Raw genomic sequence first — 23,797 nt, forward strand, 5'->3', positions numbered from 1 at the left:
AAACTATACGGGAAAGAAGACAAAAACAGATTTAAAAAACTTTCAGTGCTCTAATCTCATAAAAATACATAATTCTATAAAATTGTAGGTACATACTCTTTGTACTCAGAATTTCCATTTAACATTATTTTACAAGAAGAACTCAACTAAGTGCTCGAGCTATGCGGTTCCAATCCTTATTCTGTCATTATATGACATATGACCTCAAGCAAGACATTTCAGCATCATGGGCTTCACTTTACCCATTCATACAGAGTGCAGGGCTCAATGCTGCTTACACACTTACACATTTGTACATATCACCGTAGTGCACATGCTTGCCATTTTTAATGATTATAGTGTTCTAAGGGACTAATAAGAAAGATAGCGCCATGGGGAGAACAGAAACAGAGGAGTAAGAATACATTTACAGGCACATGCAAGTGAACTGACACCAGAAGACAAAGAATGAAACATAACAGCCTTAAAGTTTTAGAGACCAAATAAAGGTTTAGTAAGAAAAACTAGTACTTAGATTTGCATGAAACAGATCCTTAGGATTAATATTTAGATCTTACCAGAAATCTGCCTTAAGAGATGTGATGGGAAAGGAGGGCTATTAGCTTAGAAATACCGTAAGTTATCAAGACATATAATAGTTAAAACACAACGTATTAGGTATACATCTAGTTGCTTTCTTAATTGCCCTCTACTTAACCCACTTGGCAGATTAACTGACAAGCTCTATTCCCTTGTAAATTTCCTGATGGCCTTGTCACAGGCCTTTTGCAGCTAATTTGCTGCTTTCTAGCATACATAACATGGAAGTGTTCTCTCCAATTTAGGTGCATGCTTAACAAGATTTAGTTGTTTGCACCTGAAAGTTTCTCCCAGTTATGTAATTATATCCCTCATTACACAGATATTACATAACTGATGGCATGAGTGAAGAGTTGTCTTTATGAAAACCAACTTGAATGGTTGGAAAGAATTGCCAGTGACACTCCAGGAGCGGTGAGAATGCCTAGTGCCCAGATCTTGGTTTCTAAATAGCTACCTATTAAAAGCAGCCAGGGATTCTTGGAAAAAGGTTTCATTCCATGCCTGGGGCATTGAAAATGCAAGGTCAACTTGAGATATCTTGTGTTAGAAGGCAATCAAGTGTCCAAAGGCTAGAGAGTGAATGTCAAAAGGACGTAAGAGATACTTGAAGGGCTCCACCTGGCCAAATTTGGGACAATCTGAACATCAGAAACAATGATGATAAATGACTGTTAACACATTGAATCATTTGTTATCACTGCAGATGAGAGCATCAAACTCTTTACTGGTAATTAAACTCCTACACTGGTAATTAAGGGAAAATAATTGCTGACTGTGCCTCTAGTGCATTCCTAGTTGATGAGGGAAGGTTATACAAGAATGCCACTCAACAAATGTAGAGTGATAGAATTAGAAAATTGTCATTTTGCAAACACTGATGAGACAATGGATTCAGGCAACGATCACCGTTGGTTACTTTTTACCAGGTAAAAAGTTGTTGGCAATCGAAATATCCATGTGCTGCCAGTGTCAGTCCACAGACTAATTGCAATAGGAAAAACTACCTTTATTGGGAAGATCTGGTGACCTCAAATGAGTGATCCATTGATAGTGAGTCAACCTGATATTAATGAGACTTTTGATATGATGCACTATGAAATACATCTGTGAGGTGTTATCATTAAAAATGTTTAAACAACCCAATCAAGCCTTTTGCCCTAACTTCTAATTTATGGAAACTACAGGGGGTACCGGAACAACCCACATGTAAATAATCAGTTGAATCCCGAACGTGAGACATTTTTCAAGACAACTGACCTGTTCTCTTAAAGAGGAAAAACCATCCGGGCGTGGTGGTTCACGCCTGTAATCCCAGTACTTTGGGAGGCCAAAGCGGGTGGATCACGAGGTCAGGAGATTGAGACAAGCCTGGCTAACACAGTGAAACCCCGTCTCTACTAAAAAAATACAAAGAAATTAGCCGGGTGTGGTGACGGGCGCCTGTAGTCCCAGCTACTCAGGAGGCTGAGGCAGGAGAATGGTGTCAACCTGGGAGGCAGAGCTTGCAGTGAGCCGAGATTGCGCCACTGCACTCTGGCCTGGGTGACAGAGTGAGACTCCATCTCAAAAAAAAAAAAAAAAAAAAGGAAAAACCAAAGTGGGGACTGTTCTAGATAGATGAAACAGATAATCAAATACTATGTGTGAAAACTGACTGGATCAACAGAGGAAATTTAAACATAGACTAGGTCTTCAGATATTAGGGAATTACTGTTCTTTTTTTTTAAAGGTATGTAAATGTATTGTGGTTATATAAAAGACCATCCTTATTTTTATAAGATGCATGCTTAAGTATTTAGAGATGAAATGTCATGTCTGTAAGTTACTTTCCAATGTTTGGTTGAAAAAAAATATGGCAAAATGTTAGTTTTTAAATTTAGGTGGGTATACAGTTAATTTTATTATTTTTAAAACTTTCTGTATATTTGAAAACTCATAATAAAAAGTTCTGGAAAATAAGGCTATTTGCTAAAAACTGTTGAATAATTTGTGGGTCAGACAACTGTAAAAGTGGGAAAAATACACAAAGATCTAGGGTTCTCCACTACTACTAGTCTGTTATTTTATAAGGCCATCAATTGCCTCTGTTTATCGGTGGAAGACTTTATAAATGCATTATTTACATAAAACATACAAAGGCAGGAAATACAGAGTAATGCAAAGGAAGGCGCTATGGACTGTCACATGCCACATGCTCAAAGGGAAATAAGTGCTGTGTGAGGGATGAAGCAGCATCAAAAAAATAAGATTTTCAAACAACTATTATTTTAAAAAACATAGCTATATAAGCACAGTTTGAGTATTCTGCAACCTGTACTTTGTGCAGGATGATACTATGAAACCAAGGTTAACTAATGTAAGGGAAATGGAAATCAAGTTTTTTAAAGAAAACACTCAATAATATAGACTTTAGGATGCTAGCATCCTGGGTCTTTACTTCAGTACCTGTTTGTAGGATGGTTTTATAAACAGTAATGTCCAAAAGAAGTTGCATGGTTAATACATGCTTAAATTGATATTTATAGTACCAGAATTGATATCAATTTCCCCTCATTTAGCTCAGGAAAACTTCCTGTACAAAGATGTCCCATGAAATCTGATTCACAATTTTTAAGCAGTTCCCAAGTAAATGTTATTTGTTGAACATTTCTTTGATATATGCACAAAAGTATTTTTAGTTATACCAGTTTTCACTCCCTGCCAGTCAATTCTACTTTATTACTGAAATCTAATTTACATAATTTATTCATTAATTCAACCATGTATTGATCATGCACTATTATGCAAGGGACTGGAGAAACAAATATGAGCACAATGAAATCTCAGTTCTCAGAATATGGCCTTATATTCTGGTAGTGGAATGCTGTAAATATGAAATACAATAGTTTTTTTATCTATTTCTGTTTGCATTTCTGCCAGTTTTCCTTTTATGTTTGAGACCCACAACCCCAGTTATCATTGTTTAATGATTACTGCATCAATGCTTTTTCCAATTAAATTTTTTCCTGACATGTTAAATCTCTATTTTACTTGTATGTATGAAGGAGTGTCAGGCTTCCAATTATTCTTTAAAAATCAGTCATTTTGTTTGTTTCTTCTAATAACCAGGCTGAATTCTTTTTTATTTAGCCACTCTCATTTCATAGGCAAAGCAAGTCCAATTACATTTCATGTTATAGCAATTATCTATGTATGTTTTCCTCACTCCATTAAAATTTCACCTTTTCCCCTGACCCACATTCTGCAGTGAACTCAAATCTATTTTCCATTATTTATTTTTTCTCACATTATTTATATAGCTACACTATTACTTCCACTTCCTTCTCTTGGGATATAGGTAGCATTTGGCAACCCATTTTAGCAGGTTGCTTACGCTCAACCCATGACAAAATATCACATCCTCACTTTCTCATCACTCTAGAAATCTTTCTGTTGTGTAAACCACCTGTGATTTTCAGCACTGTAACAAGCCTTGAGAGGATCCAATTAGGAAGTTTGGGACCTGAGCATAGCAGACACTCAAGAAACGTGTTTCAGTGGAAGAAATGAACTTTCCATAGTAAAACAGTCACAAAGAAACCTAAAGTACAAATTTAGGAGTCAGGTGAAAAAAATGGGAACTGTATATTTTATACCTACTTTTTTCCTTCAGGATGCCCTTGAATGTCAAAACCTAGTGAAATCAAGGCTAATGTGTATTGAAAATTCATTTAAGCTTGGGGCATTTAATTTTTGCCCATTTAACTAAATCTCTACACATCTAATGTTACATACACATTAGTTTCTATCATAACATATCTTTCATTAAGCTTCTCTTTAATATTTCCATATCTGAGGGAAGGTGTCACCAAACCATAGTCACACAGAAATCTTTACGATACTTCCAACTGTTTTTTTTTTCAAACCTACTGGCTCCATATGGCAGTTACGGCATAACGGGAGAAGGGGAAGTAAAACAGGGAAGGGAGTCCTTTACATATTTTAAGGCTTCAAAGCTGGGAATAAAAGGCCTGAAAGCAGCTTTCTCTTTTCTGAAATTTTAAGATCACTCTCTAGTGTGAAATCTCTACTTGATGGACACTTTCCTAAGTTACACTCATAAGGCCTCATTAGGATGTACAGTTGGTTTGAACTGTACAGATCCACTTATACTGGAATTTTTTTTTCAACTGAACAGAGTTTGAAAGCACATTATTCAGGGACGGGAAACCTGCGTAGATGTAGGGCTTTTCATATACACAGGTTCCACCAGGCTGACTGTGCAACTTGAGTATGGGTAGATTTTGGTATACATGGGGGGTCCTGGAACCAATCTCCCGAGTATACTGAGGGATGACTGTACTTGAAATAAAGAGTTGATGAGTTACGTTTTTGAATACCCTTCACAGGGTTTCTTTCTGTAATGAATTAAACTCATATCAAATTAAGGTTAAGAAGTCAAGTTTCCTTCTTAAATTTCACATTAAATCTAAATAGGTTATATCCATACCACTACTTCTGATACTTCTGCTGAGTGGTATCTAACATATTGCACTTCTTCGGATTTCTTCTGAATGTTTCGACACACAGAATGCACAAAATAAAATTGAAACGAAGTTGTAAAACCGAATTGAAGTTTCCCTTATCCATTAATTACGATGTTTGGCACCTGTATGAACACGTTGATGCTGAATAAGGTTTGTACTCTGGGTGAAGGTTTTACCACATATACGACATGCATAGGGTTTCTCTCCTGTGTGAATTCTCTGGTGTTGAATAAGGCATGTTCTCTGGCTAAAATCCTTATCACATTCATTACATTTATAGGGTCTCTCTCCAGTATGAGTTCTCTGATGTTGATTAAGTGATGAGGAATAAATGAAAGCTTTCCCACATTCATTACATTTATAGGGTTTTTCTCCAGTATGAATCCTTTGATGCTGAGTAAGATTTGCACCTTGTCTATATGCTTTCCCACATATATTGCATTTAAAGGGTTTTTCTCCATTATGAATCCTCTGATGTTGAGTAAGGTGCACACTCTGGCTGAATGCTTTCCCACACACACTGCATTTATATGGTTTCTCTCCAGTATGTGTTCTATGATGTTGAGTAAGATTTGCACTCTGGCTGAAGGCTTTCCCACATATATTACATATATAGGATTTCTCTCCAGTGTGAGTGGTTTGATGTTGAATAAGGGTTGAGGAATGAGCAAAGGCTTTTCCACATTCATTACATTTATAACACTTCTCTCCAGAATGAATTCTCTGATGTCGAATAAGGTAAGTACTTTGACTAAACACTTTCCAACATTCATTGCATTTATATGGTTTCTTCCCAGTATGTATTTTTTGATGCTGAAGAAGGTGTGTACTCTGACTGAAAGTCTTCCCACATTCATTGCATATATAAGGTTTTTCTCCGGTATGAACTCTCTGATGATTAATCAGTGATGAACTATGACTGAAGGTTTTACCACATTCCAAGCATTTATATGGTTTCTCTCCAGTATGTGTCCTTTGATGGATGGTAAGGTGTGCACGCTGACTAAAGTCTTTCCCACAGTCATCACACTTATAGGGTTTCTCTCCAGTATGAATTCTCTGATGTATGGTAAGGTGTGCACGCTGGCTGAAGGCTTTACCACACTGGTGGCATTCATAAGGTTTTTCTCCAGTGTGCATTCTCTGATGTGCAATGAGGGATGAGATATGCCTAAACTCTTTCCCACATTCTTCACATTCATACGATTTCTCTTTGGCATGGGTACTTTGGTGTTTCAGGAGGGATGGGTATTTCCTAAATTTTTTCCCACACACATTACACTTGTAAGGCTTCTCTCCAGGAAGTATTTTCCTATGTACAATACCATATGAGACATGATTGAAGGTTGCCCTGCCTTCATTATACACAGAAGTTTTATTATCTAATTGGGTATCAAACTGTACAATTAGGTTTGAATGCTTTTCAAAATTATTTCTATATATATCATATTTACTAAGACATTCTTCTGTAGGATCATATTCTTGTGAAAGGACTGACTTCAAACTGAAACCTCTTTCATTAGTGTGAATTTTCCAGAAGCCACCTGTTGCTCGCCTCTCTAATCTATCATTGTAGTCATATGAGTCTTCTAATTTGATGGTCTGGGTTTCTTCCTTTGTGAGTTTAGACATATCCTCCACTGGAGTACATGCTTGGCCTTTAGTTTCCCATTCTGAAATAAAAAAAATATAAAAAATCTTCATTTATTTGGAGAAAGGAAACTGCCAAAATAGAAACAAAATAATAAACATAATAAAATGCCCAAAGAGAACAGCTCTGAAAACCTCATCATCATGGTCTTTAAAACTTGGGAAAGGAGACAAAAAGGTCAAAAAAAGGGAGACTAAGTTGTTGAAAACAGTCAGGTTCTTCATATTCAACATGGACACAGAGGGAATAAAACAGATTAAGTCAGGTGACAGAGCTGAGAGAAGTCAAAACAGTGACAACACTGTGTGGGATAACTTGGGATGGCCTCATGGGTTAATTTATGTAATGGGTTCATAAAGTAGACATGCTGACTCTCATCACTGTCTCTTCCAATCTGCTCTGCACGATCCCACGTAATATTCCTAAAGCAATTTCACCAGGTGCTTTCTATGCTCAAATTATCTCTAGTAAATCTCCCATAGCCTAAAACAATGGCTCTCAAGGCAGTCCACTAGCAGCATATGCATCACTATCATCTAGAAATGTGTTAACATTATTGGGTCTCACCCAGACATACTGAATCAGAAACTCTGGCAGTAGAGCTTAGTAATCTGTTTTATTAAACCCAGCAGTTTTGCTATATACCAAAGTTTAAGGACTATTGACTTAAAGTATAAAAGTGAAAAAGTTTAAAATACCTCCACTTGGCATTCAGTCCCAAAATAATTCAGCCCTTTCTATTCTATTCTGTCTCCCACTACAACTCATGTTCAGCTTAATTTAAAGTTATCCACTACTACTTTTTTTTTTTTTTTGAGACAAACTCTGTGCTGTCTTGGCTCACTGTAACCTCTGCCTCCCAGGTTGAAGTGATTCTTGTGCCTCAGACTCCCGAGTAGCTAGGATTACAGGCAGGAACCATCATGCCCAGATAATTTTTCTATTTTTAATACAGACATGGTTTCACCAGGTTGGCCAGGCTGGCGTCCAACTCCTGGCCTCAGGTGGTCCGCCTGCCTCAGCCTCTCAAAGTGCTAGGGTTACAGGTATAAGCCGCCACACCCGGCCTAAAGTTATCCACTGCTTCTTCATAATCTTCTCTAGATGCCATGCTAATCCTAGACTCTAGGCCTTCTTTTACGATGCCTTCTCCACCTATTAAAAAAGATGTTTATAGTCCAGCTCATATTTCTCTTTGAATTTAAAATACAGATTAGAGGCCAAGCTCTGTGGCTTATTCCTGTAATCCCAGCATTTTGGGAGGCCAAGGCAGTTGGATCACTTGAGGTCAGGAGTTCGAGACCAGCCTGGCCATCATGGCAAAACTCTGTCTCTACTAAAAATAGAAAAATTTAGACAGATGTGGTGGTGTGCACCTGTAGTCCCAGCTACCTGGGAGGCTGAGGCATGAGAATTGCTTGAACCCTGTAGGCAGAGGTTGCAGTGAGCCATGATCGCCCCACTGCACTCTAGCCTGGATGACGGAGCAAGATCCTGTCTCCAAAAAAATAAAATAAAATACAGATTAGGTTGAATCATGTAGGAAATTGCCTTTTTTTATATGTCAAAATGGCTGAATGTCAGCAACCTTATATGGTTCAACCCAACATAGTATTGGGCTCATGACAGAACTTGACTTTATATGAGTACAGTCATGGATTGCTTAACAATGAGGATATGTTCTGAGGAATGTGGTGTTGGTAGATTTCATCATTGTGTGAGCATCATAGAGTATACTTATATGAACCTACTATATATATATATATATATATATATATATATATATATATATATATTTCCTTTTTTAAATATGGAAAGCTAAATCTACCAGCACTATTACTGAATATCAATCATTTCCCCTACTTGATCTGCAATACAAATATCAAGTGCTTATGTATCAGGCTTCTATATATGCTCCATTGTTGTCTTATGGGACCACTGTCATACATGCAGTTTGTTGTTGGCCAAAACATCATTATGCAGCACATGACTGTAATTCACAATTCTGTACATTTCTTGTATTTCCAACCTAGATGTAAATTCTGGAAATAGCTTATCCTTCTTTCACATTTCCTTTAGAAAATGGCCCAAGACTCTCGATATGGTGGCGACTCAACTGAAATGGTAAAATAAATGACATTAACATGTAAAAAGGAGAACTCAAATGAAAGCATACACAGATGTGCATGCATACACATAACCAAACACACACACACACACACACCCCCCAAACCAAACCAAAGAGGTTGACCCTCAATCTAACCTGGCTGTAATAAGGCAGCCAAATATGTATTTGTTGGTGCCTATTACGTTTCTTGTATAATTATTTAACACAAAATTTAAGTTACAACCTCTTTCTCCTTTGAAACCAGGTGGGAAACATATAACTTGCAAATATCAAGAATTACATAATGTAATTTAATCAAATATGGAATTTATAATATAGCAAAAATGGTACTAAATACTTCAGAAACTTTCTAAGAGGCAGATCACAGCATAATACCTTTACAAATATATCTATTCAATTGAGTAATATGCAGTAATTGAAAATGACAGCTACATCATCAGTACGGGACTAGTTATTAATAGAATAAGGGATAACAGAATATTGATAACTAATAATTAGGTAGGTCTAGGTACATTGATATGAAAAGTTGTGCAGAACACATTAAGTGAAAAAAAAAGCAGGTGTATAAAAAATGTAGAGCAAGATCCTAGCTGTGTAAAGATATGCTATTTGTGTTACAGACAGACACACACACACACACACACACACACACACGCACACACACACAAATAATCTAAGGGGAGAAGGTCCTGGTCATGAATGAGGGGAGAGGGACACTTAATATTTGCTTCCTTGTACTGCTTGAATTTACAAACTACTTTTTAAACTTTTATTCAAATATAAAATCATAGTTTACATAAGAAAATGTTTAGGAGTAACGTTAAATGAAAAAAGAGTATCATAACAAGCATGAAAACATATCAGAAGTGGAAAAAGATTACCAAAATGCTAATAATGATATTATAGGTTTTCTTTTCTAGTTTCTAATTTTCAATAAATTTGCTATATTACTTTTGTTGCTATTTAGTACTAGTAAGTAGTTTATAAAGTATAAGTTTAAAAAACTTATAAAAGTTTAAAAGTTTATAAGTAGTTTATAAAGTACAAAAGTAAGTAGTTTATAAAGTATAAAGCATATTCCATTCCAGTAGGTATAGCAAAATAAAAAGTAATGAAAAATAGAAAATAGTTCTATTACTTTTATGAAAGAAAAAAATTTATAAACCAACTTTCTCAAGCCAGGATTTGTTATTCCCCTCCCCAGAAGAAAATGAGAATGTGGATGGACTGTACCAGTAGGTGTATATATACACAAAAAAGAGATGAGATAATACCAGAAGCTGAGTTCAACTTCTATGTAATCAGTATCAGTCTATGATAGATTGTACACACAACTGAAAAGTACTAAAGTTATAATTAACAAACTTAAAGTGACAAGACTGAATAATGACCATGAATAAATTGCTACTAGAAACGCACTTTTTTTTTTTTTTTTTTTTGAGACAGAGTTTTGCTTTTGTTGCCCAGGCAGGAGTGCAATGGGGTGATCTCGGCTCACTGCAACCTCCGCCTCCCGGGTTCAAGCGATTCTCTTGCCTCAGCCTCCCGAGTAGCTGAGATTACAGGCATGCACCACCACGCCCGGCTAATTTTTTATTCTTAGTAGAGATGGGGTCTCTCCATGTTGGTCAGGCTGGTCTTGAACTCCTGACCTCAGGTGATCCACCCACCTCGGCCTCCCAAAGTGCTGGGATTACAGGCATGAGCCACTGCACCCAGCCGATAAATGCACATCTTAAAACAAATTAAGTATACTAAAACTTCTGAAACAGATCATTAAGCAGGGTTGAAATATGTGTTTATCAGTAAAACCAGAAAGGATTGGTTAGAAGTGTTATCTGTTGGTTAATAAGGACAAACAGTGGTATAACATTTCTAAACAGAGGAGATTAATGTTGACTCAGGTAATCAAGGAAAGCTTCAGTGGGGGAAGTGTGATTTGAACTGAACCTCAAAGAATGGCAAGGTACTGTATAAACATAAAGAACTATAAACTATAAAATGTAAACATAAGGAACTATAAAAGAACTGAGACAGTAATGGCCATCAAACCAATACGACTATTCTGTTTGTTAATTACCAAAGTTTCCATTTCCTGAAGTGTGACTAACCTACTTCCTGAAGTACCCTAACCAAAGGTAGATTCAACTTACTATATATCTCTGAGCTGGCAAGAAAGCAAAATCCTCACAGGCCAAAAATTAAGTAAAAGCAGGAAGGCAAGAAGTCAGTAACGGTTGAAGTTGACTGCCTGAGACAGCTCCTCAATCATGTTTGATGACCTTAAGCTTCCATTCTGAGGGTACAAGGGACTCTGGGGCTAGAAGACAAAGTCTGGGGCCCAGCCAAGGAGAGGAGGCTGGCAGGAGTCCTCTGAACAGAGGACTACACATTATGTAAGAACAGGCTAGGCTAGAAAAAAAAAAAACCCAAAACCTCACCTCTACAGAAGGAAAAAAGGAACTGTCTTTCTCAGTCTTGGTGCTCTTTGGGGGAGAAAAATCCCCCCTCTCCAAATGCATAACCATACATTGCCCTTTCTTGAGTATTCAGAGCCCAAATTTGTGCTCTCTGATGATCGAAAAAAACTCCTCGTGTTGAGAAGTTAAAGTGACTTCAGACTGCAAGTATCTCCCAGAAGACTATCCTGACTCTAATCCAGGCTTATTTCCATTATACTATGTATGTTTCCTCAGTGCCTAGAGTGTGCAGAATTTGTTCCTCAGAGAATTTAGTGTGCTTGTATTTTGCCAACTAAGGCATATAAGGCCATAAATTATAGAGAAGAATTAGCTTTTAAAGTTTATGACCCTTAAAATACCTGATGACCAAAGTTAGTTAGTTTTCTTAAAAAGTGAAACAATTCACTCTAAGGTAGCATATCTTTTTTTTTTTTTGAGACAGAGTCTTACTCTGTCACCCAGTGGGAGTGCAGTGGTGCGATCTTGGCTCACTGCAGCCTTGATCTCCTAGGCTCAAGTTATCCTCTCACTTCAGCCTCCCTGGTAGCTGGAACTAGTCATGCATCGCCACGACCAGTCAATTAAAAAAAATTTTTTTTAGTAGAGACAGATCTCACTATGTTGCCCAGGGTGGTCTCAAATTCCTGAGTTTAAGCGATCTGCCTGTCTCAGCCTCCCAAAGTGCTGGGGTTACAGGTGTGAGCCACTGTGCCTGGCCATATCATATTTGTCATTATTGTTTAATTCATTGTTATATACTAGCATCCATATTGGTGGACATACAAGAAGTCAGTTTCTTAGATTTAAAAAATGGAATAATGGCTGGGCACCATGGCTCACACCTGTAATCTCAGCACCGGAGACCAAGGCAGGCAGATCGCTTGAGCCCAGCAATTGAGACCAGTCTGGGAAACATGGCAAGACCCTGCCTCTGCAAAAAATACAAAAATTGGCCGGGCGTGGTGGCTCACGCCTGTAATCCCAGCACTTTGGGAGGCCGAGGTGGGCGGATCACGAGGTCAGGAGATCGAGACCATCCTGGCTAACACGGTGAAACCGTCTCTACTAAAAATACAAAAAATTAGCCGGGCGAGGTGGCGGGCGCCTGTAGTCCCAGCTACTCGGGAGGCTGAGGCAAGAGAATGGTGTGAACCCCGGGGCGGGGGGAGCCTGCAGTGAGCCGAGATCACGCCGCTGCACTCCAGCCTGGGTGACAGTGAGACTCCATCTCAAAGAAGAAAAAAATTATCTGGGCATGGTGGCATGCACCTGTAGTCCTAGCTACTCAGGAGGCTGAGGTGGAAGGATCGCTTGAATGCAGGAGATGGAGGTTGCAGTGAGCCATGATCACACCATTGCACTCCAGCTCGGGCAACAGAGTGAGACTCTGTCTCAACAACAGCAATAAAATAAAATAAAATAATGAAATAAAAAATGGAATAAAAGCAAGATACAAGAATATACATAGTATACTTCTTTCGTATACAAAAGAAGATAATATATTAATAATTTATTTTTGCAAAGAAAAACATACGAAGGATACACCAGAAACCAATGATCATGGTTACCTATAGGGAGCAGGTGGGAAGAGAGCAGAAGGAAAGGAAATGTATACCTTTCTATACAGTTTTTGAGTTCTCAGCCATGTTACTGTTTTTGCATACTCAAAAATGTAAATTAAAAATAATTTTAAAAAGCAAAAAAACACTATCCTTAGTGGTATATATTCTAAGGACAAAAAGGACTTCAAAGAAATCTTGAACTTTCCAGATTGTTAGATTAATGTGAATTTGAAACTATTTTTGTGTGTAACATATGATATAGCAAATAAGTAAATATACTGATGTTGTTGGAAACCAGGTTATTCACTGTATAAGAAAGGAGATACAAAATGGAATATGGGAATATATAAAATGGAATATCCTTGTGGTGTTAGATTTGAACTGGGGTTTAAGTATGAACTCCTGACTTAAAAGAACACACACACACACACACACACACACACACACTTCCTAGTTCTATCCACTGAGCAAAAGCAATGATACCCATAAACAGTGAATACGCTTATGGCCCAGATCTTGGTTTCTCAGTACCATTCCCTACTAAAATGAATCAGGGTTCCTTAGAGAAATCTCAAGTCTAAGGTGAGCATAAGGTGAGCCTAAAGAACATCTGGCTGTGCCAGAAAACAAGGAAATGGTTGAAGACAAATTGGGACATGTCAAAAAGATGCCGGACTTTGTTTGATGCTAGTGTGCCCAAACTTGGGACAATTGAGCATCAAAAACACAAAACAAAATGTAAAAACTGGAATTAATGGACTGATAATAAATAAATATACATACATACATATATATATATTTTTCTTTTTTCTTTTTTTTTGAGATGGAGTCTTGCTCTGTTGCCCAGGCTGGAGTGCAGTGGCACAATCTTGGCTCACTGCAATCTCTACCTCCCAAGTTCAAGAGATTCTTCTGCCTGAGCCTCCCAAGTAGCTGGGACTACAGGCACGTGCCACCATGCCCAGATAATTTTTGTATTATTATTATTATTTTTAGTAGAGACAGGGTTTTACCATGTTAGCCAGGCTGGTCTCAAACTCCTGACCTCAAGTGATCCACTCACTTGGCCTCCTAAAGTACTGGGATTACAGGAGTGAGCCACCATGACTGGCCAACTAATAATATATTGAATTTTTAAAATTTCCATTAGTCAACGTGGTATATATATATAAATGGGGTGGGGGAGGGAGAGCTATTCTTTTTTTTTTTTGACATGGAGTCTAGCTCTGTTGCCCAGGCTGGAGTACAGTGGCACAATCTTGGCTCACTGCAACCCCCGCCTCCCGGGTTCAAGTGATTCTCCTGCCTCAGCCTCCCGAGTAGCTGGGATTATAGGCACTGCCACCACGCCCAGCTAATTTTTGTATTTTCAGTAGAGACAGAGTTTCACTGTGTTGGCCAGGCTGGTCTCGAACTCCTGACTTCGTGATCCGCCCACCTTGGCCTCCCAAAGTGCTGGGATCACAAGTGTGAGCCACCGTACCTGGCCAAAAGGGCTATTCTTTAATAAAGAATGGTATTAATCATTTACCAAAGATGACTGGATTAGAAAATCACCATTTTGCCGGGCGTGGTGGCTCACGCCTGTAATCCTAGCAGTCTGGGAGGCCGAGGCGGGTGGATCACAAGGTCAGGAGATTGAGACCATCTTGGTTAACATGGTGAAACCCCGTCTCTATTAAAAATACAAAAAATTAGCCAGGCGTAGTGGCGGGCACCTGTGGTCCCAGCTACTTGGGAGGCTGAGGCAGGAGAATGGCGTGAACCTGGGAGGCAGAGGTTGCAGTGAGCCAAGGTCCCGCCACTGCACTGCAACCTGAGCAACAGAGCAAGACTCCGCCTCAAAAAAAAAAAAAAGAAAATCACCATTTTGCAGCTGGGCGCAGTGGCTCACGCCTGTAATCTCAGCCCTTTGGGAGGCCAAGGCGGGTGGATCACCTGAGGTCAGGAGTTTGAGACCAGCCTGGCCAACATGGTGACACCTGTCTCTACTAAAACTACAAAAACTAGCCCGGTGTGCTGGCACATGCCTCTAATCCCAGCTACCGCGGAAGCTGAGGCAGGAGAACTGCTTGAACTCAGGAGGCAGAGGTTGCAGTGAGAGGAGATCACACCATTGCACTCCAGCCTGGGCGACAAGAGTGAAACTCCATCTCAAAAACAACAAAAAAGAAAATCACCATTTTGCAACCAGCAATATAATAATGCAAAGATCATCAAATGGATGCTAAAAATTTTAAGTAAAAGATTATCAAGGAATAGTCATGTGACCTCAAAGTATCACTCCACAGATTACTTATTAATCACAAAGAATGCACCTTTAAAAAGCAGAGATCCTGTACACACCTTAACCAAACTGAGCATCACCAATGATGAGATGAATTACCATTATGTACCTCCTGAGGAAATGCAATGGAAGATACACATCACCTTTCAAATATTCTTGGCAAAATGTTTAAACTGACTAATCTTTAGGAAACAATGAGGCAAATCTAAACTGTAGGTCATTAAAAAAAACTGGCTGGGAACCTTTAAAAAATGTCAATATCATGAAAGACTTTTTTTAAAAAAGAAAAAAGGCTGGGGAACATTTCTCTATTAAAAGGGACTAAAGATAGGAGATACGCAAGTAGAACACATGATTCCTGACTGGATTCTGTACTGGGGAGAAAAATATCTATAAAGGATGTTTTTAGGACAGTTGGGAAAATCTGAATATTTGACTATACATTTGATGATACTATTATGTAAATGTTACATATCTAGAATGAGAGAATGGTATCATCCTTATGCAGAAGAATGTTCATGTTCTTAGGAGGTATTTAGCGGTTGTCATGATGTCTATAGCTAACTGTAAAATGGCTCAGTGCAAAAACCTTTGTATAGAGATACAGCAAAAGTGGCTAAATGATGATAATTAGTGATTCGAAGTAGACAGTACATAGTGATGAATGTAATATGCCTGTGTAGGTTTGAAATCTTTTAAAATGAAGTTATTGTGGAGGGAATAAGCAAGAAATGAGAATGAAAAAGTCCATGAATAAGGAACAAGTTAAATAATAAAAATATGATGCAGATACAAAAAAAGAAATGAGGAAGCTCTTTACATACTCATTTGGAAGGCTTTTCAAGATATACTTTTAAGTTAAAAAAGACAGGTACAAAACAGTATGTATAGTATGCTACCATTCATATTAAAAATGGAGAAAAACTATTTTTATATTGACTTTATATGCAAAAAACCCAAAGCAAAATAAACATCTCAAATAACTGTTTATCACCACACTTTTACCCTGGAGACAACAGTTGTTCAAACTTTATTACCTGACTTCTACTTATGTGGAACTTTATTACAGACTTCTACAGCAAAACAGTGGTTCATGCTCTTATGACAGCGGTCACATGCTGGGGAGATGTAGGAACTGGGTGAATGTGGTATTCAGGTGGGACATTCATATATATTTATGTATATATTTTGCCTTATGTATTTTTAAACATTTTGAATCTTGTGAATATATTATCTTTTTAAATAATTAGAAAATAAAAAAGAAAGGGATGATTTAGAAAAGTGAAGGCAGGCGGATGTAGGGATTTGTCAGTGAACAGAATAAAAGAAACTCAAAAAGAAGAAGGTTTAACATTTAAATTTTTAGGGTGCATTCATGCATGTTTAAATCTAGAGGAAGGGGAAAGTGGCACAATGAAAGCCCTAGACAAAGCTCTAAGAGATGGGACCTAGAGGTCACGTAGAAGGATAAAATGAGAAGAGACCCGGGAAAAGTGTGTTAATAGTGATGTTCGGAAGCTCTTCCTGAAGAGGCCTCTGTAAGGAAGCAATGCCAAACAGCTGAGTGTTCTTCACAGGCTAGAATGCCTTTACAAAAAGTGACCTGGTCATATTTAAAATGCATTTCTCACCAGATTTAGGATATAGATTCTTAAATGCAAGAAGCTCATGTGCTTTTTGTTTCTCACCTGGACTAGGGCCTTCTAAAATTTCTTTTATCACCATCCATGGTTCTTCCAATATGGGAATCACAGTTGGTCTGTACACTGTAAGTCCTGTTCAGGAGGAATATAATGAATTTTATCCTGGAGATAAACGGTTGCTCGAAGTTTTATTACCAGACTTCTACCTATCTGGGAGAACAGACCTCTGTAGGAAAATAATAGTTCATGGACATGATCTAATAAGAGAATTAGGCTGTTGGTTGTTATCCTTTCAGAGACAGGATAACAATTTCCTGCCACTGAAGAGGATATGTGAAGGAAGAAACCTTCCCTTAGGGTAGCAAAGGCTGGGCAAGGCAGCATCAGGTGGCAGCACTATGAAGCTGTGCATCAGTTGCCAATGTTCTCTCACTTAAAAACCTTTCATTTGGGAAACGGGAGTAAAACAGTCACTTTTGTGCTTGAATGGGATAAGAACATTTATTTCTAGACCCCATTTTTAGCCAAGCATGTCTGAGGGCCAACCCATTTTTAATGGGGACAGGCAGGGAGGAGGAGGGATGCAGATGATCCTTACCCAGAGAAACCATGTTCCAATAGTTCTGTAACGTCACAGTCTTGTATAATTCCTTCTGCACAGGACGCATTAACTCCCAGTCCTCCTGGGTGATGTCTACAGCCACATCTTTGAATGTCATCGATTCCTAAAATATCAAATGTAACTTAACTCCGTTCAAGAACTAATGGCAAAGTGGACACTGATAACACTGGGTGTATGTAGGGTGGCGGATTGTCACAGAATTTTAAGCTTTAGCAGGATCCTAGAAGTTGTCTAGTCAAAACCCTCCTCCGACATATGGACAGCCCCACAGCATCTCTCCATGACCCTAAATGGAAGTTTGAAAATAGATCAGAATTTATTTTCACTTAGCACTCATGCATGCATTGGTGGCAGCTCTATTTTAAAAAGAAAAGGTTTATTATTACTATTTTTAAAAGAGACAGGGTCTCGCTCTGTTGCCTGTGCTGGACTAGTGCGTGCATTGGTGGCAGCTCCATTTTTAAAAGGAAAAGGTTTATTATTATTATTTTTAAAAGAGACAGGGTCTCGCCTGGTCACCTGCACTGAAGTGCGATGGTACAATCATTGTTCACTGCAGCCTTGAACTCCTGGGCAGAAGTGATCCTCTCATCTCACCCTCCTGAGTAGCTGGGACTACAGGCACACACCATCACATCTGGCTAATTTAAAATTTTTTTTTGTAGAGATGGGGTTTTGCTATGCTGCCCAGGCTGGTCTCAAACTCCTGAACTCAAGCGATCTTTCATCTCAGCTCCCCAAAGTGTTGGGATTACAGGAGTGATCCACCATGCCTGACTTGAGTTTTAAATTTTAAATACAGATGACACAGAGTTGAATGGTTTTGCTTTTCAAGCTATGCTTTAAGAATAAATCCAACATATTATAATTAAAATGTTAAGATATTTTTATGTGTTCTATGGTTAAATTCAGTCTTTCTTTTAAAAAATATAACAGAAAACCAATAATCACAGTGTTGAACTGCTGCACTGTTAAGTACATTTCACAATCTGGTAAGGTTAGTGCCTTTCTTGTTTGCTCTTCTTTTGTTAAAAATATAGTATTATCTTACATGTTTATTTTTTCCGTTTTTTTGTTTGAGAAAGAGTCTTGCTCTGTCACCCAGGCTGGAGTGCAGTGGCCTCCCGAGAAGCTGGGATTACAGGCGCATGCCACCATGTCTAGCTAATTTTTGTATTTTTAGTAGAGACAGGGTTTTGCCACGTTGGGCAGGCTGGTCTCCAAACTCCTGACCTCAGGTGATCCAGCTGCCTTGGCCTCCCAAAGTGATGGGATGACAGGTATGAGCAACAGCACCTGGCCACGTGTTTATTTTTTCATATAATTGTCAGTATCTTTAAACAAATCATATTGGAGGCCAGGCGCAGTGGCTCATACCTGCAATCCCAGCACTTTGGGAAGCCAAGGCAGGAGGATCACTTTGAGGCCAGAAGTTTAAGACCAGCCTGGGCAACATAGTGAGATCCCATCTCTTAAAAAATTTTTTCTTTTAAATCATATTGGGATTTAAAAATTGTATTAAGTTTATAAATTAGGGAGAACTGATGACTTTATAATATTCAAGGTTTCTTTCATTTCTACAAAATATTAGACATGAAAGTACTGCAATATTTATTTTATGCTTAGTTTTAGATATTTTAAATTTTTTGGGGGGGTGTGATACTGGAAGCATTTTTCTCACTTTATAATTTATCTCATTTTTATATGTATATGTAGATATATATATAAGTATATATATGTAAGTGATTAATTTTTGCATGTCATTTTCTGTAGTCTTTGATCCAATTTTTCTATTAGTGTTTCTAACAGTTTTTCCCTTGATTTTGTTAGGCTTTCCAGGTAAATGTTCACATTATCAATGAATAATCATTTTAACTTGGTTACCAAAGGCTTTCCAATTTCAGAAAAAACAGTTATATTTTTTCAGTAAATCTTTCTCTTAAGGTAGCTTGAGTTACTATTCTTTAAAATAATATAGACTCATGGCTGGGCGCGGTGGCTTACACCTGTAATCCCAGCACTTTGGGAGGCCAACGCAGGTGGATCACCTGAGGTCAGAAGTTCAAGACCAGCATGACCAACATGGCGAAACCCTGTCTCTACTAACAGTACAAAAATTAGCCAGGCATGGTGGCACACACCTGTAACCCCAGCTACTCCAGAGGCTGTGGCATGAGAATCACTTGAACCCAGGAAGTGGAGGCTGCAGTGGACCAAGAGCGTACCACTGTACTCCAGCCTGGGCAACAGAGTGCGACTCTGTCTCAAAAAATATATATAAATTCATGATCAATAGTAATATGACAGAATGCATGGCCTTTAACTACTTGTTAATGATGAAAAATAATAGTAATCATCTATTAATTGCTTAACTGTAATCCAGGCTAACTACAAGTCTCATAATATTTAATACTCACAATCTAGGTAAATTCTATTTATGAGAGTAGAATAACTCAGGCTAAGAGAGGTTAAGTATCTTGTCCCAAATTGCAGTTCCAATGGTAGAGCCGGGAAACAAAACCTAAATCCATCTGGCTGTGGAGGTCAATCTTGTATTCTCTATGTGATATTGCTGACAAAGTCAAAGTAAGGAAAGTCATATCAAGGGAAGGCAATGGAAGCACCTTTTCTCTACAGTACATTCACCTATCTTAACAGACCAAGATAACATAGGAGAGAAACTGGGGCTTAAGTCCTTGATAGAGCTTCTGGGGGCACAGTAGTTATAGGGCCAGGTCAGAAAATGTCCTCACACGCTAAGAAGGCATTTTAAAATCAGAAAAGACAGTCACACTCACTTTGGTCACCAAGTCATTTAGCCATCCTGCCTGGAAAGCATGTTTTCCTCTGGGGTCTTCCTCTGGGGTATCTTGGGAAAGGGTAGAGTTTTGAGGAGCTAGAGAAGAGAAAGAGGTCATGAGGGAGATTAGTCCTTTTTGAATGGCCTAGGAAACCCCTCACCAAATAGATGCCTACACTTTCTTAAATTGAGAAGAAGGAAATCAAAAACAGCACTCCCACTTCAAAGCATCAGAGGAAAGGGCCAATGACTTGTCCTAAGACATCAAAACAGACTTCAAAAACAAGCTCACTCTAAAAATCTTAAGAGTATGAACAAAATTCACATTTTAACTAAATCTTTATGTGATATTAATTTTGTGAGTTATCTCTTAATAAGGGAATGTTCTCCAGACCCTTTCTTCCTTTTTTGGAAGTATTTTATTGTAAAATTCAATTCACAAAGCAAATGATTTATTAGTAAAATGGTGCAAACCTCTGCAGGTACTTTCTGAGGGCTCACACAGTGGTAATTTGATTGTGTCTGGTCATTCTTTCAAGACATTTTTCCTGGGGGTTTAGATAATGTGTGTTTGCTCCCAAGCAATCTGGAAGGGGAACACCATGCAGGATGGAGCTCATGTTAAGGCCTTGTCCTCACTCACTAACCTTTGTTCTCCCCAGTTTCTTTCTTTTTAAAAAATGCATCCTGGACCTCTTAGTGTTCTCCCTGATTTCTTTAAAGGAGCTGCTCAGATGTGCTAGTTGTCTTCTTTAACCACCCAGGGATTCCTCCCCTCTCTGCTCTATGATTCTCACCTTCCTCTTCTAGAATCTGAGTCAAATCCTCCACCAGAGTCACTGCTTCCTCGCTGCTCTCTGGATACTGGGACTTTACCCAAGTCCTAACCTCACCAGGCAGGATGGTCAGGAATTGCTCCAGCACCAGCAGCTCCAAAATTTGTTCCTTTGAGTGAATCTCAGGTCTCAGCCACTTAAGGCAGAGCTCTCGGAGTTGACTCAATGCCTTTCGAGGACCAGCCAGGTCTGGGTATGGAAAATTCCTAAAATTCTGTCGACAGGTCTCAGTGTCACGCAAGAATCTCGAAGTAAGGATTTCCTTCTCAACATTGTAGGGTCCACTCTGAGCCTTGTCTGACTTCCACCTTAGAAGGATTTGAGAACGTGAAGAACTGTTCATCCTCTTGCTTGAGGCTAACATTGCTACAGACAGGAGAGTCAATCTGGCAATATCCTTTATTTCTCCAGTAGTGAGCCAACTGCTTGAAGTCTCATGCTAGAGTCACAAGGACACTATATCAAAGGCTGCTGCAGCCGAGGGCAGAACAGAATCAAGGTAGAGTTAGCAGCCTTAGTGACAAATTCTGAGCCCAGAACTTGCAGGGATGGATAAGAGACCCTGAAACATAAGCATGGACCACAAGGTCAAGAATCCCTGGTGTACTCTACTATACATATACACACACAGAAACAGACTTGCAGTGTGCATAGATGAACACACATAAGCTTTACCTTGTCTTCCTCCCCTATATCCTTAGACTTGTAAGGGAACTGCCATCTGCTTGGGGTTGGTGGGGGATGGAGCTGCTATTAAAAAGGTAGTGTCAGAGGCAATGACTCAAAGAATCTAAGCAAAACGACAGATTAAACCTCTAACCTGTTGAAACAAAAATTAAACATTTTTATAGAGAAAATAGTTTCATTATTTTAGTCACTGATGTTACAGAAGCTGTAATGACTGAACTGACTCTCAACAATAACAGAGCGAATCTGTTACTTGGAAGAAACTAGGAGAATTTCTTCTTAATACAGTGCTCAAGGTTCCCAAGGGAACTGTCAGGGGGAAAAGGCGAGCCATTTATCTGCGTTGCATGTTACTGCCAGCCGATTCTAGCCTTTCACTATCAGAGGGCTGGGAAGACCAGCGGGTTGGACTGGAAAAGAGTGAAGAGGTTGGTGTGACTTGAAGTCCTTTAAGTGCTTCTATAGGAGACAGTTCCTTAGGGATATATTCAAAACCAGGATTCTCGAAGGAAACCTTAGAACCGGCCTGATCTGGAGGAGAACCGACACCACCTGTCCCCAGGCTCCAGCTCCGAGCCCTGCTCAGGCACAGTCGTGCCACCAAAGACAACTGTTTACAAGGCCCTGCGGAGGAGATGCGACAGCCTTGCCTTGCCTCCTGTCGCCTCCCCTTCCCGGCCAAGTCCCTCTGCCTCTTACTCCTCTTCAGCCGCAGGGTCGAGGGCGAGTGCAGCAGGGGAGTCGGGGACCGTGCGACGCGCAACGCTGGGACTGGGCCCACAGCAGCCTCCACCCCGTCTTTGCCCTCCCGCAGGCCACGAGCACGGGAGCCCGCGCGTGGACGGGCTCGGGCTGTCACTGATCGCGCGGACACTCGCGCGCTGCGCCCGGACATCAATACCTGTCGCTGGGACCCGGCCGACGGGCAGCCGGAGCGGCCCTAAGGCCACAGGCAACAATGGCGACGCTGGCACAGGCGCCTGCGTGGCGGGCTCAGTCCCGAGCGGCAGCGGGTCCTCGGGCTCCGCCACTTCCCATCCCCGCAAAGCACAGAGTGTCCCGGCCAGGAGCTGCACGTTCCAGCCCGGTCCTGAGAAGCCCGGCCCAGAAACCCCGGCGCCTCTGCTTCGCCGCGACCTCGCCTCGGCGTCACTGCGCATGTGCGCCAGAAGAACGCTGCGCGCCCGCAGAGCCAATCGGAGCCCAAGCTGCGGCCTCCCCCTCCCGCGCCTCTGGCCCTGGACCTGTCTCCATGACAACCTCCTCCACCCATCGCTCTGACTTGCTTGTCAGCCTGCGAGATTCCGAAGGGAACTTCAAAGTTTCCCCGGGCAGACGCAGGTCTAGTAGACGTCTTGGAGGCCAGGGAGGTGCCAGTAGCTGGAGGAGCGCCGGGAGTTGAAGGCCCGCGCCAACTACCCAGAGAAAACCGGGTGCCAGATTTCCTAGAGGAAGAACGGGCAGGGAAGATGTGGGTCTAAAGGCAGAAAGACTTAATGTGCGGTTTCGGGCTTTACTGTGCATACATACTAACTGTTAAAGGTTTTCACTTCCTCCTCAGGAATTTGATTCTGAGACTCTCAGATTGGGGGGAAAAAAACCCATGTTCTTTCTTTCTTTCTTTTCTTTTTTCTTTTGAGACGGAGTCTCGCTCTGTCGCCCAGGCTGGAGTGCAATGGTGCGAGCTCGGCTCACGGCAACCTCCGCCTCCTGGGTTCAAGTGATTCTCCTCTGTTCAAGTGATTCTCACTTGAACCTCCTGGGTTCAGCCTCCCGAGCAGCTGTTATTTCTAAGAGACACAAAACAAAAATACATAAAACACTGGAAAAATAAAAGCATAGAAAAACATATTCAAGGTGTTTCCGTTATCTACTGTTCTATTAACAAACCACCCCAAAACTTAGTGGTTTTGAAGAACAATCACCTTATTATGCTAATAAATTTCATGGTGAGGAATTTGAAAGGGGAACCGAGTGGGTGGGCCTTTGCCTCATTATGTCTGTAGCCACT

The 23,797-nt window shown here is 39.9% G+C and overlaps 1 protein-coding gene across 2 annotated transcripts; it reads right to left on the reverse strand.

Annotated features, from left to right (window-relative positions):
* Positions 1 to 312: 312 nt before the first annotated feature.
* ZNF287 (zinc finger protein 287) lies at positions 313 to 22,948 on the reverse strand. Of its 2 annotated transcripts, XM_030800131.1 has the most exons (7): positions 22,688 to 22,736; positions 21,775 to 21,919; positions 21,061 to 21,661; positions 20,262 to 20,359; positions 17,440 to 17,566; positions 16,887 to 16,973; positions 313 to 6,781 (listed from the first exon to the last, which is right to left on the reverse strand). In XM_030800131.1, exons 3-7 carry the CDS (start codon positions 21,461 to 21,463, stop codon positions 5,211 to 5,213), a joined length of 2,286 nt encoding a protein of 761 aa, XP_030655991.1. In that variant the 5' UTR covers positions 21,464 to 21,661; positions 21,775 to 21,919; positions 22,688 to 22,736; the 3' UTR covers positions 313 to 5,210. The 2 variants fall into 2 exon arrangements, with proteins under 2 accessions (XP_030655991.1, XP_003262656.1); XM_003262608.3 differs by lacking the exon at positions 21,775 to 21,919 and having other exon boundaries at positions 22,688 to 22,948.
* Positions 22,949 to 23,797: the final 849 nt, after the last annotated feature.

Source organism: Nomascus leucogenys, chromosome 19 (assembly GCF_006542625.1).
Source record: "Nomascus leucogenys isolate Asia chromosome 19, Asia_NLE_v1, whole genome shotgun sequence".
Classification (NCBI taxonomy): Eukaryota; Metazoa; Chordata; class Mammalia; order Primates; family Hylobatidae; genus Nomascus; species Nomascus leucogenys.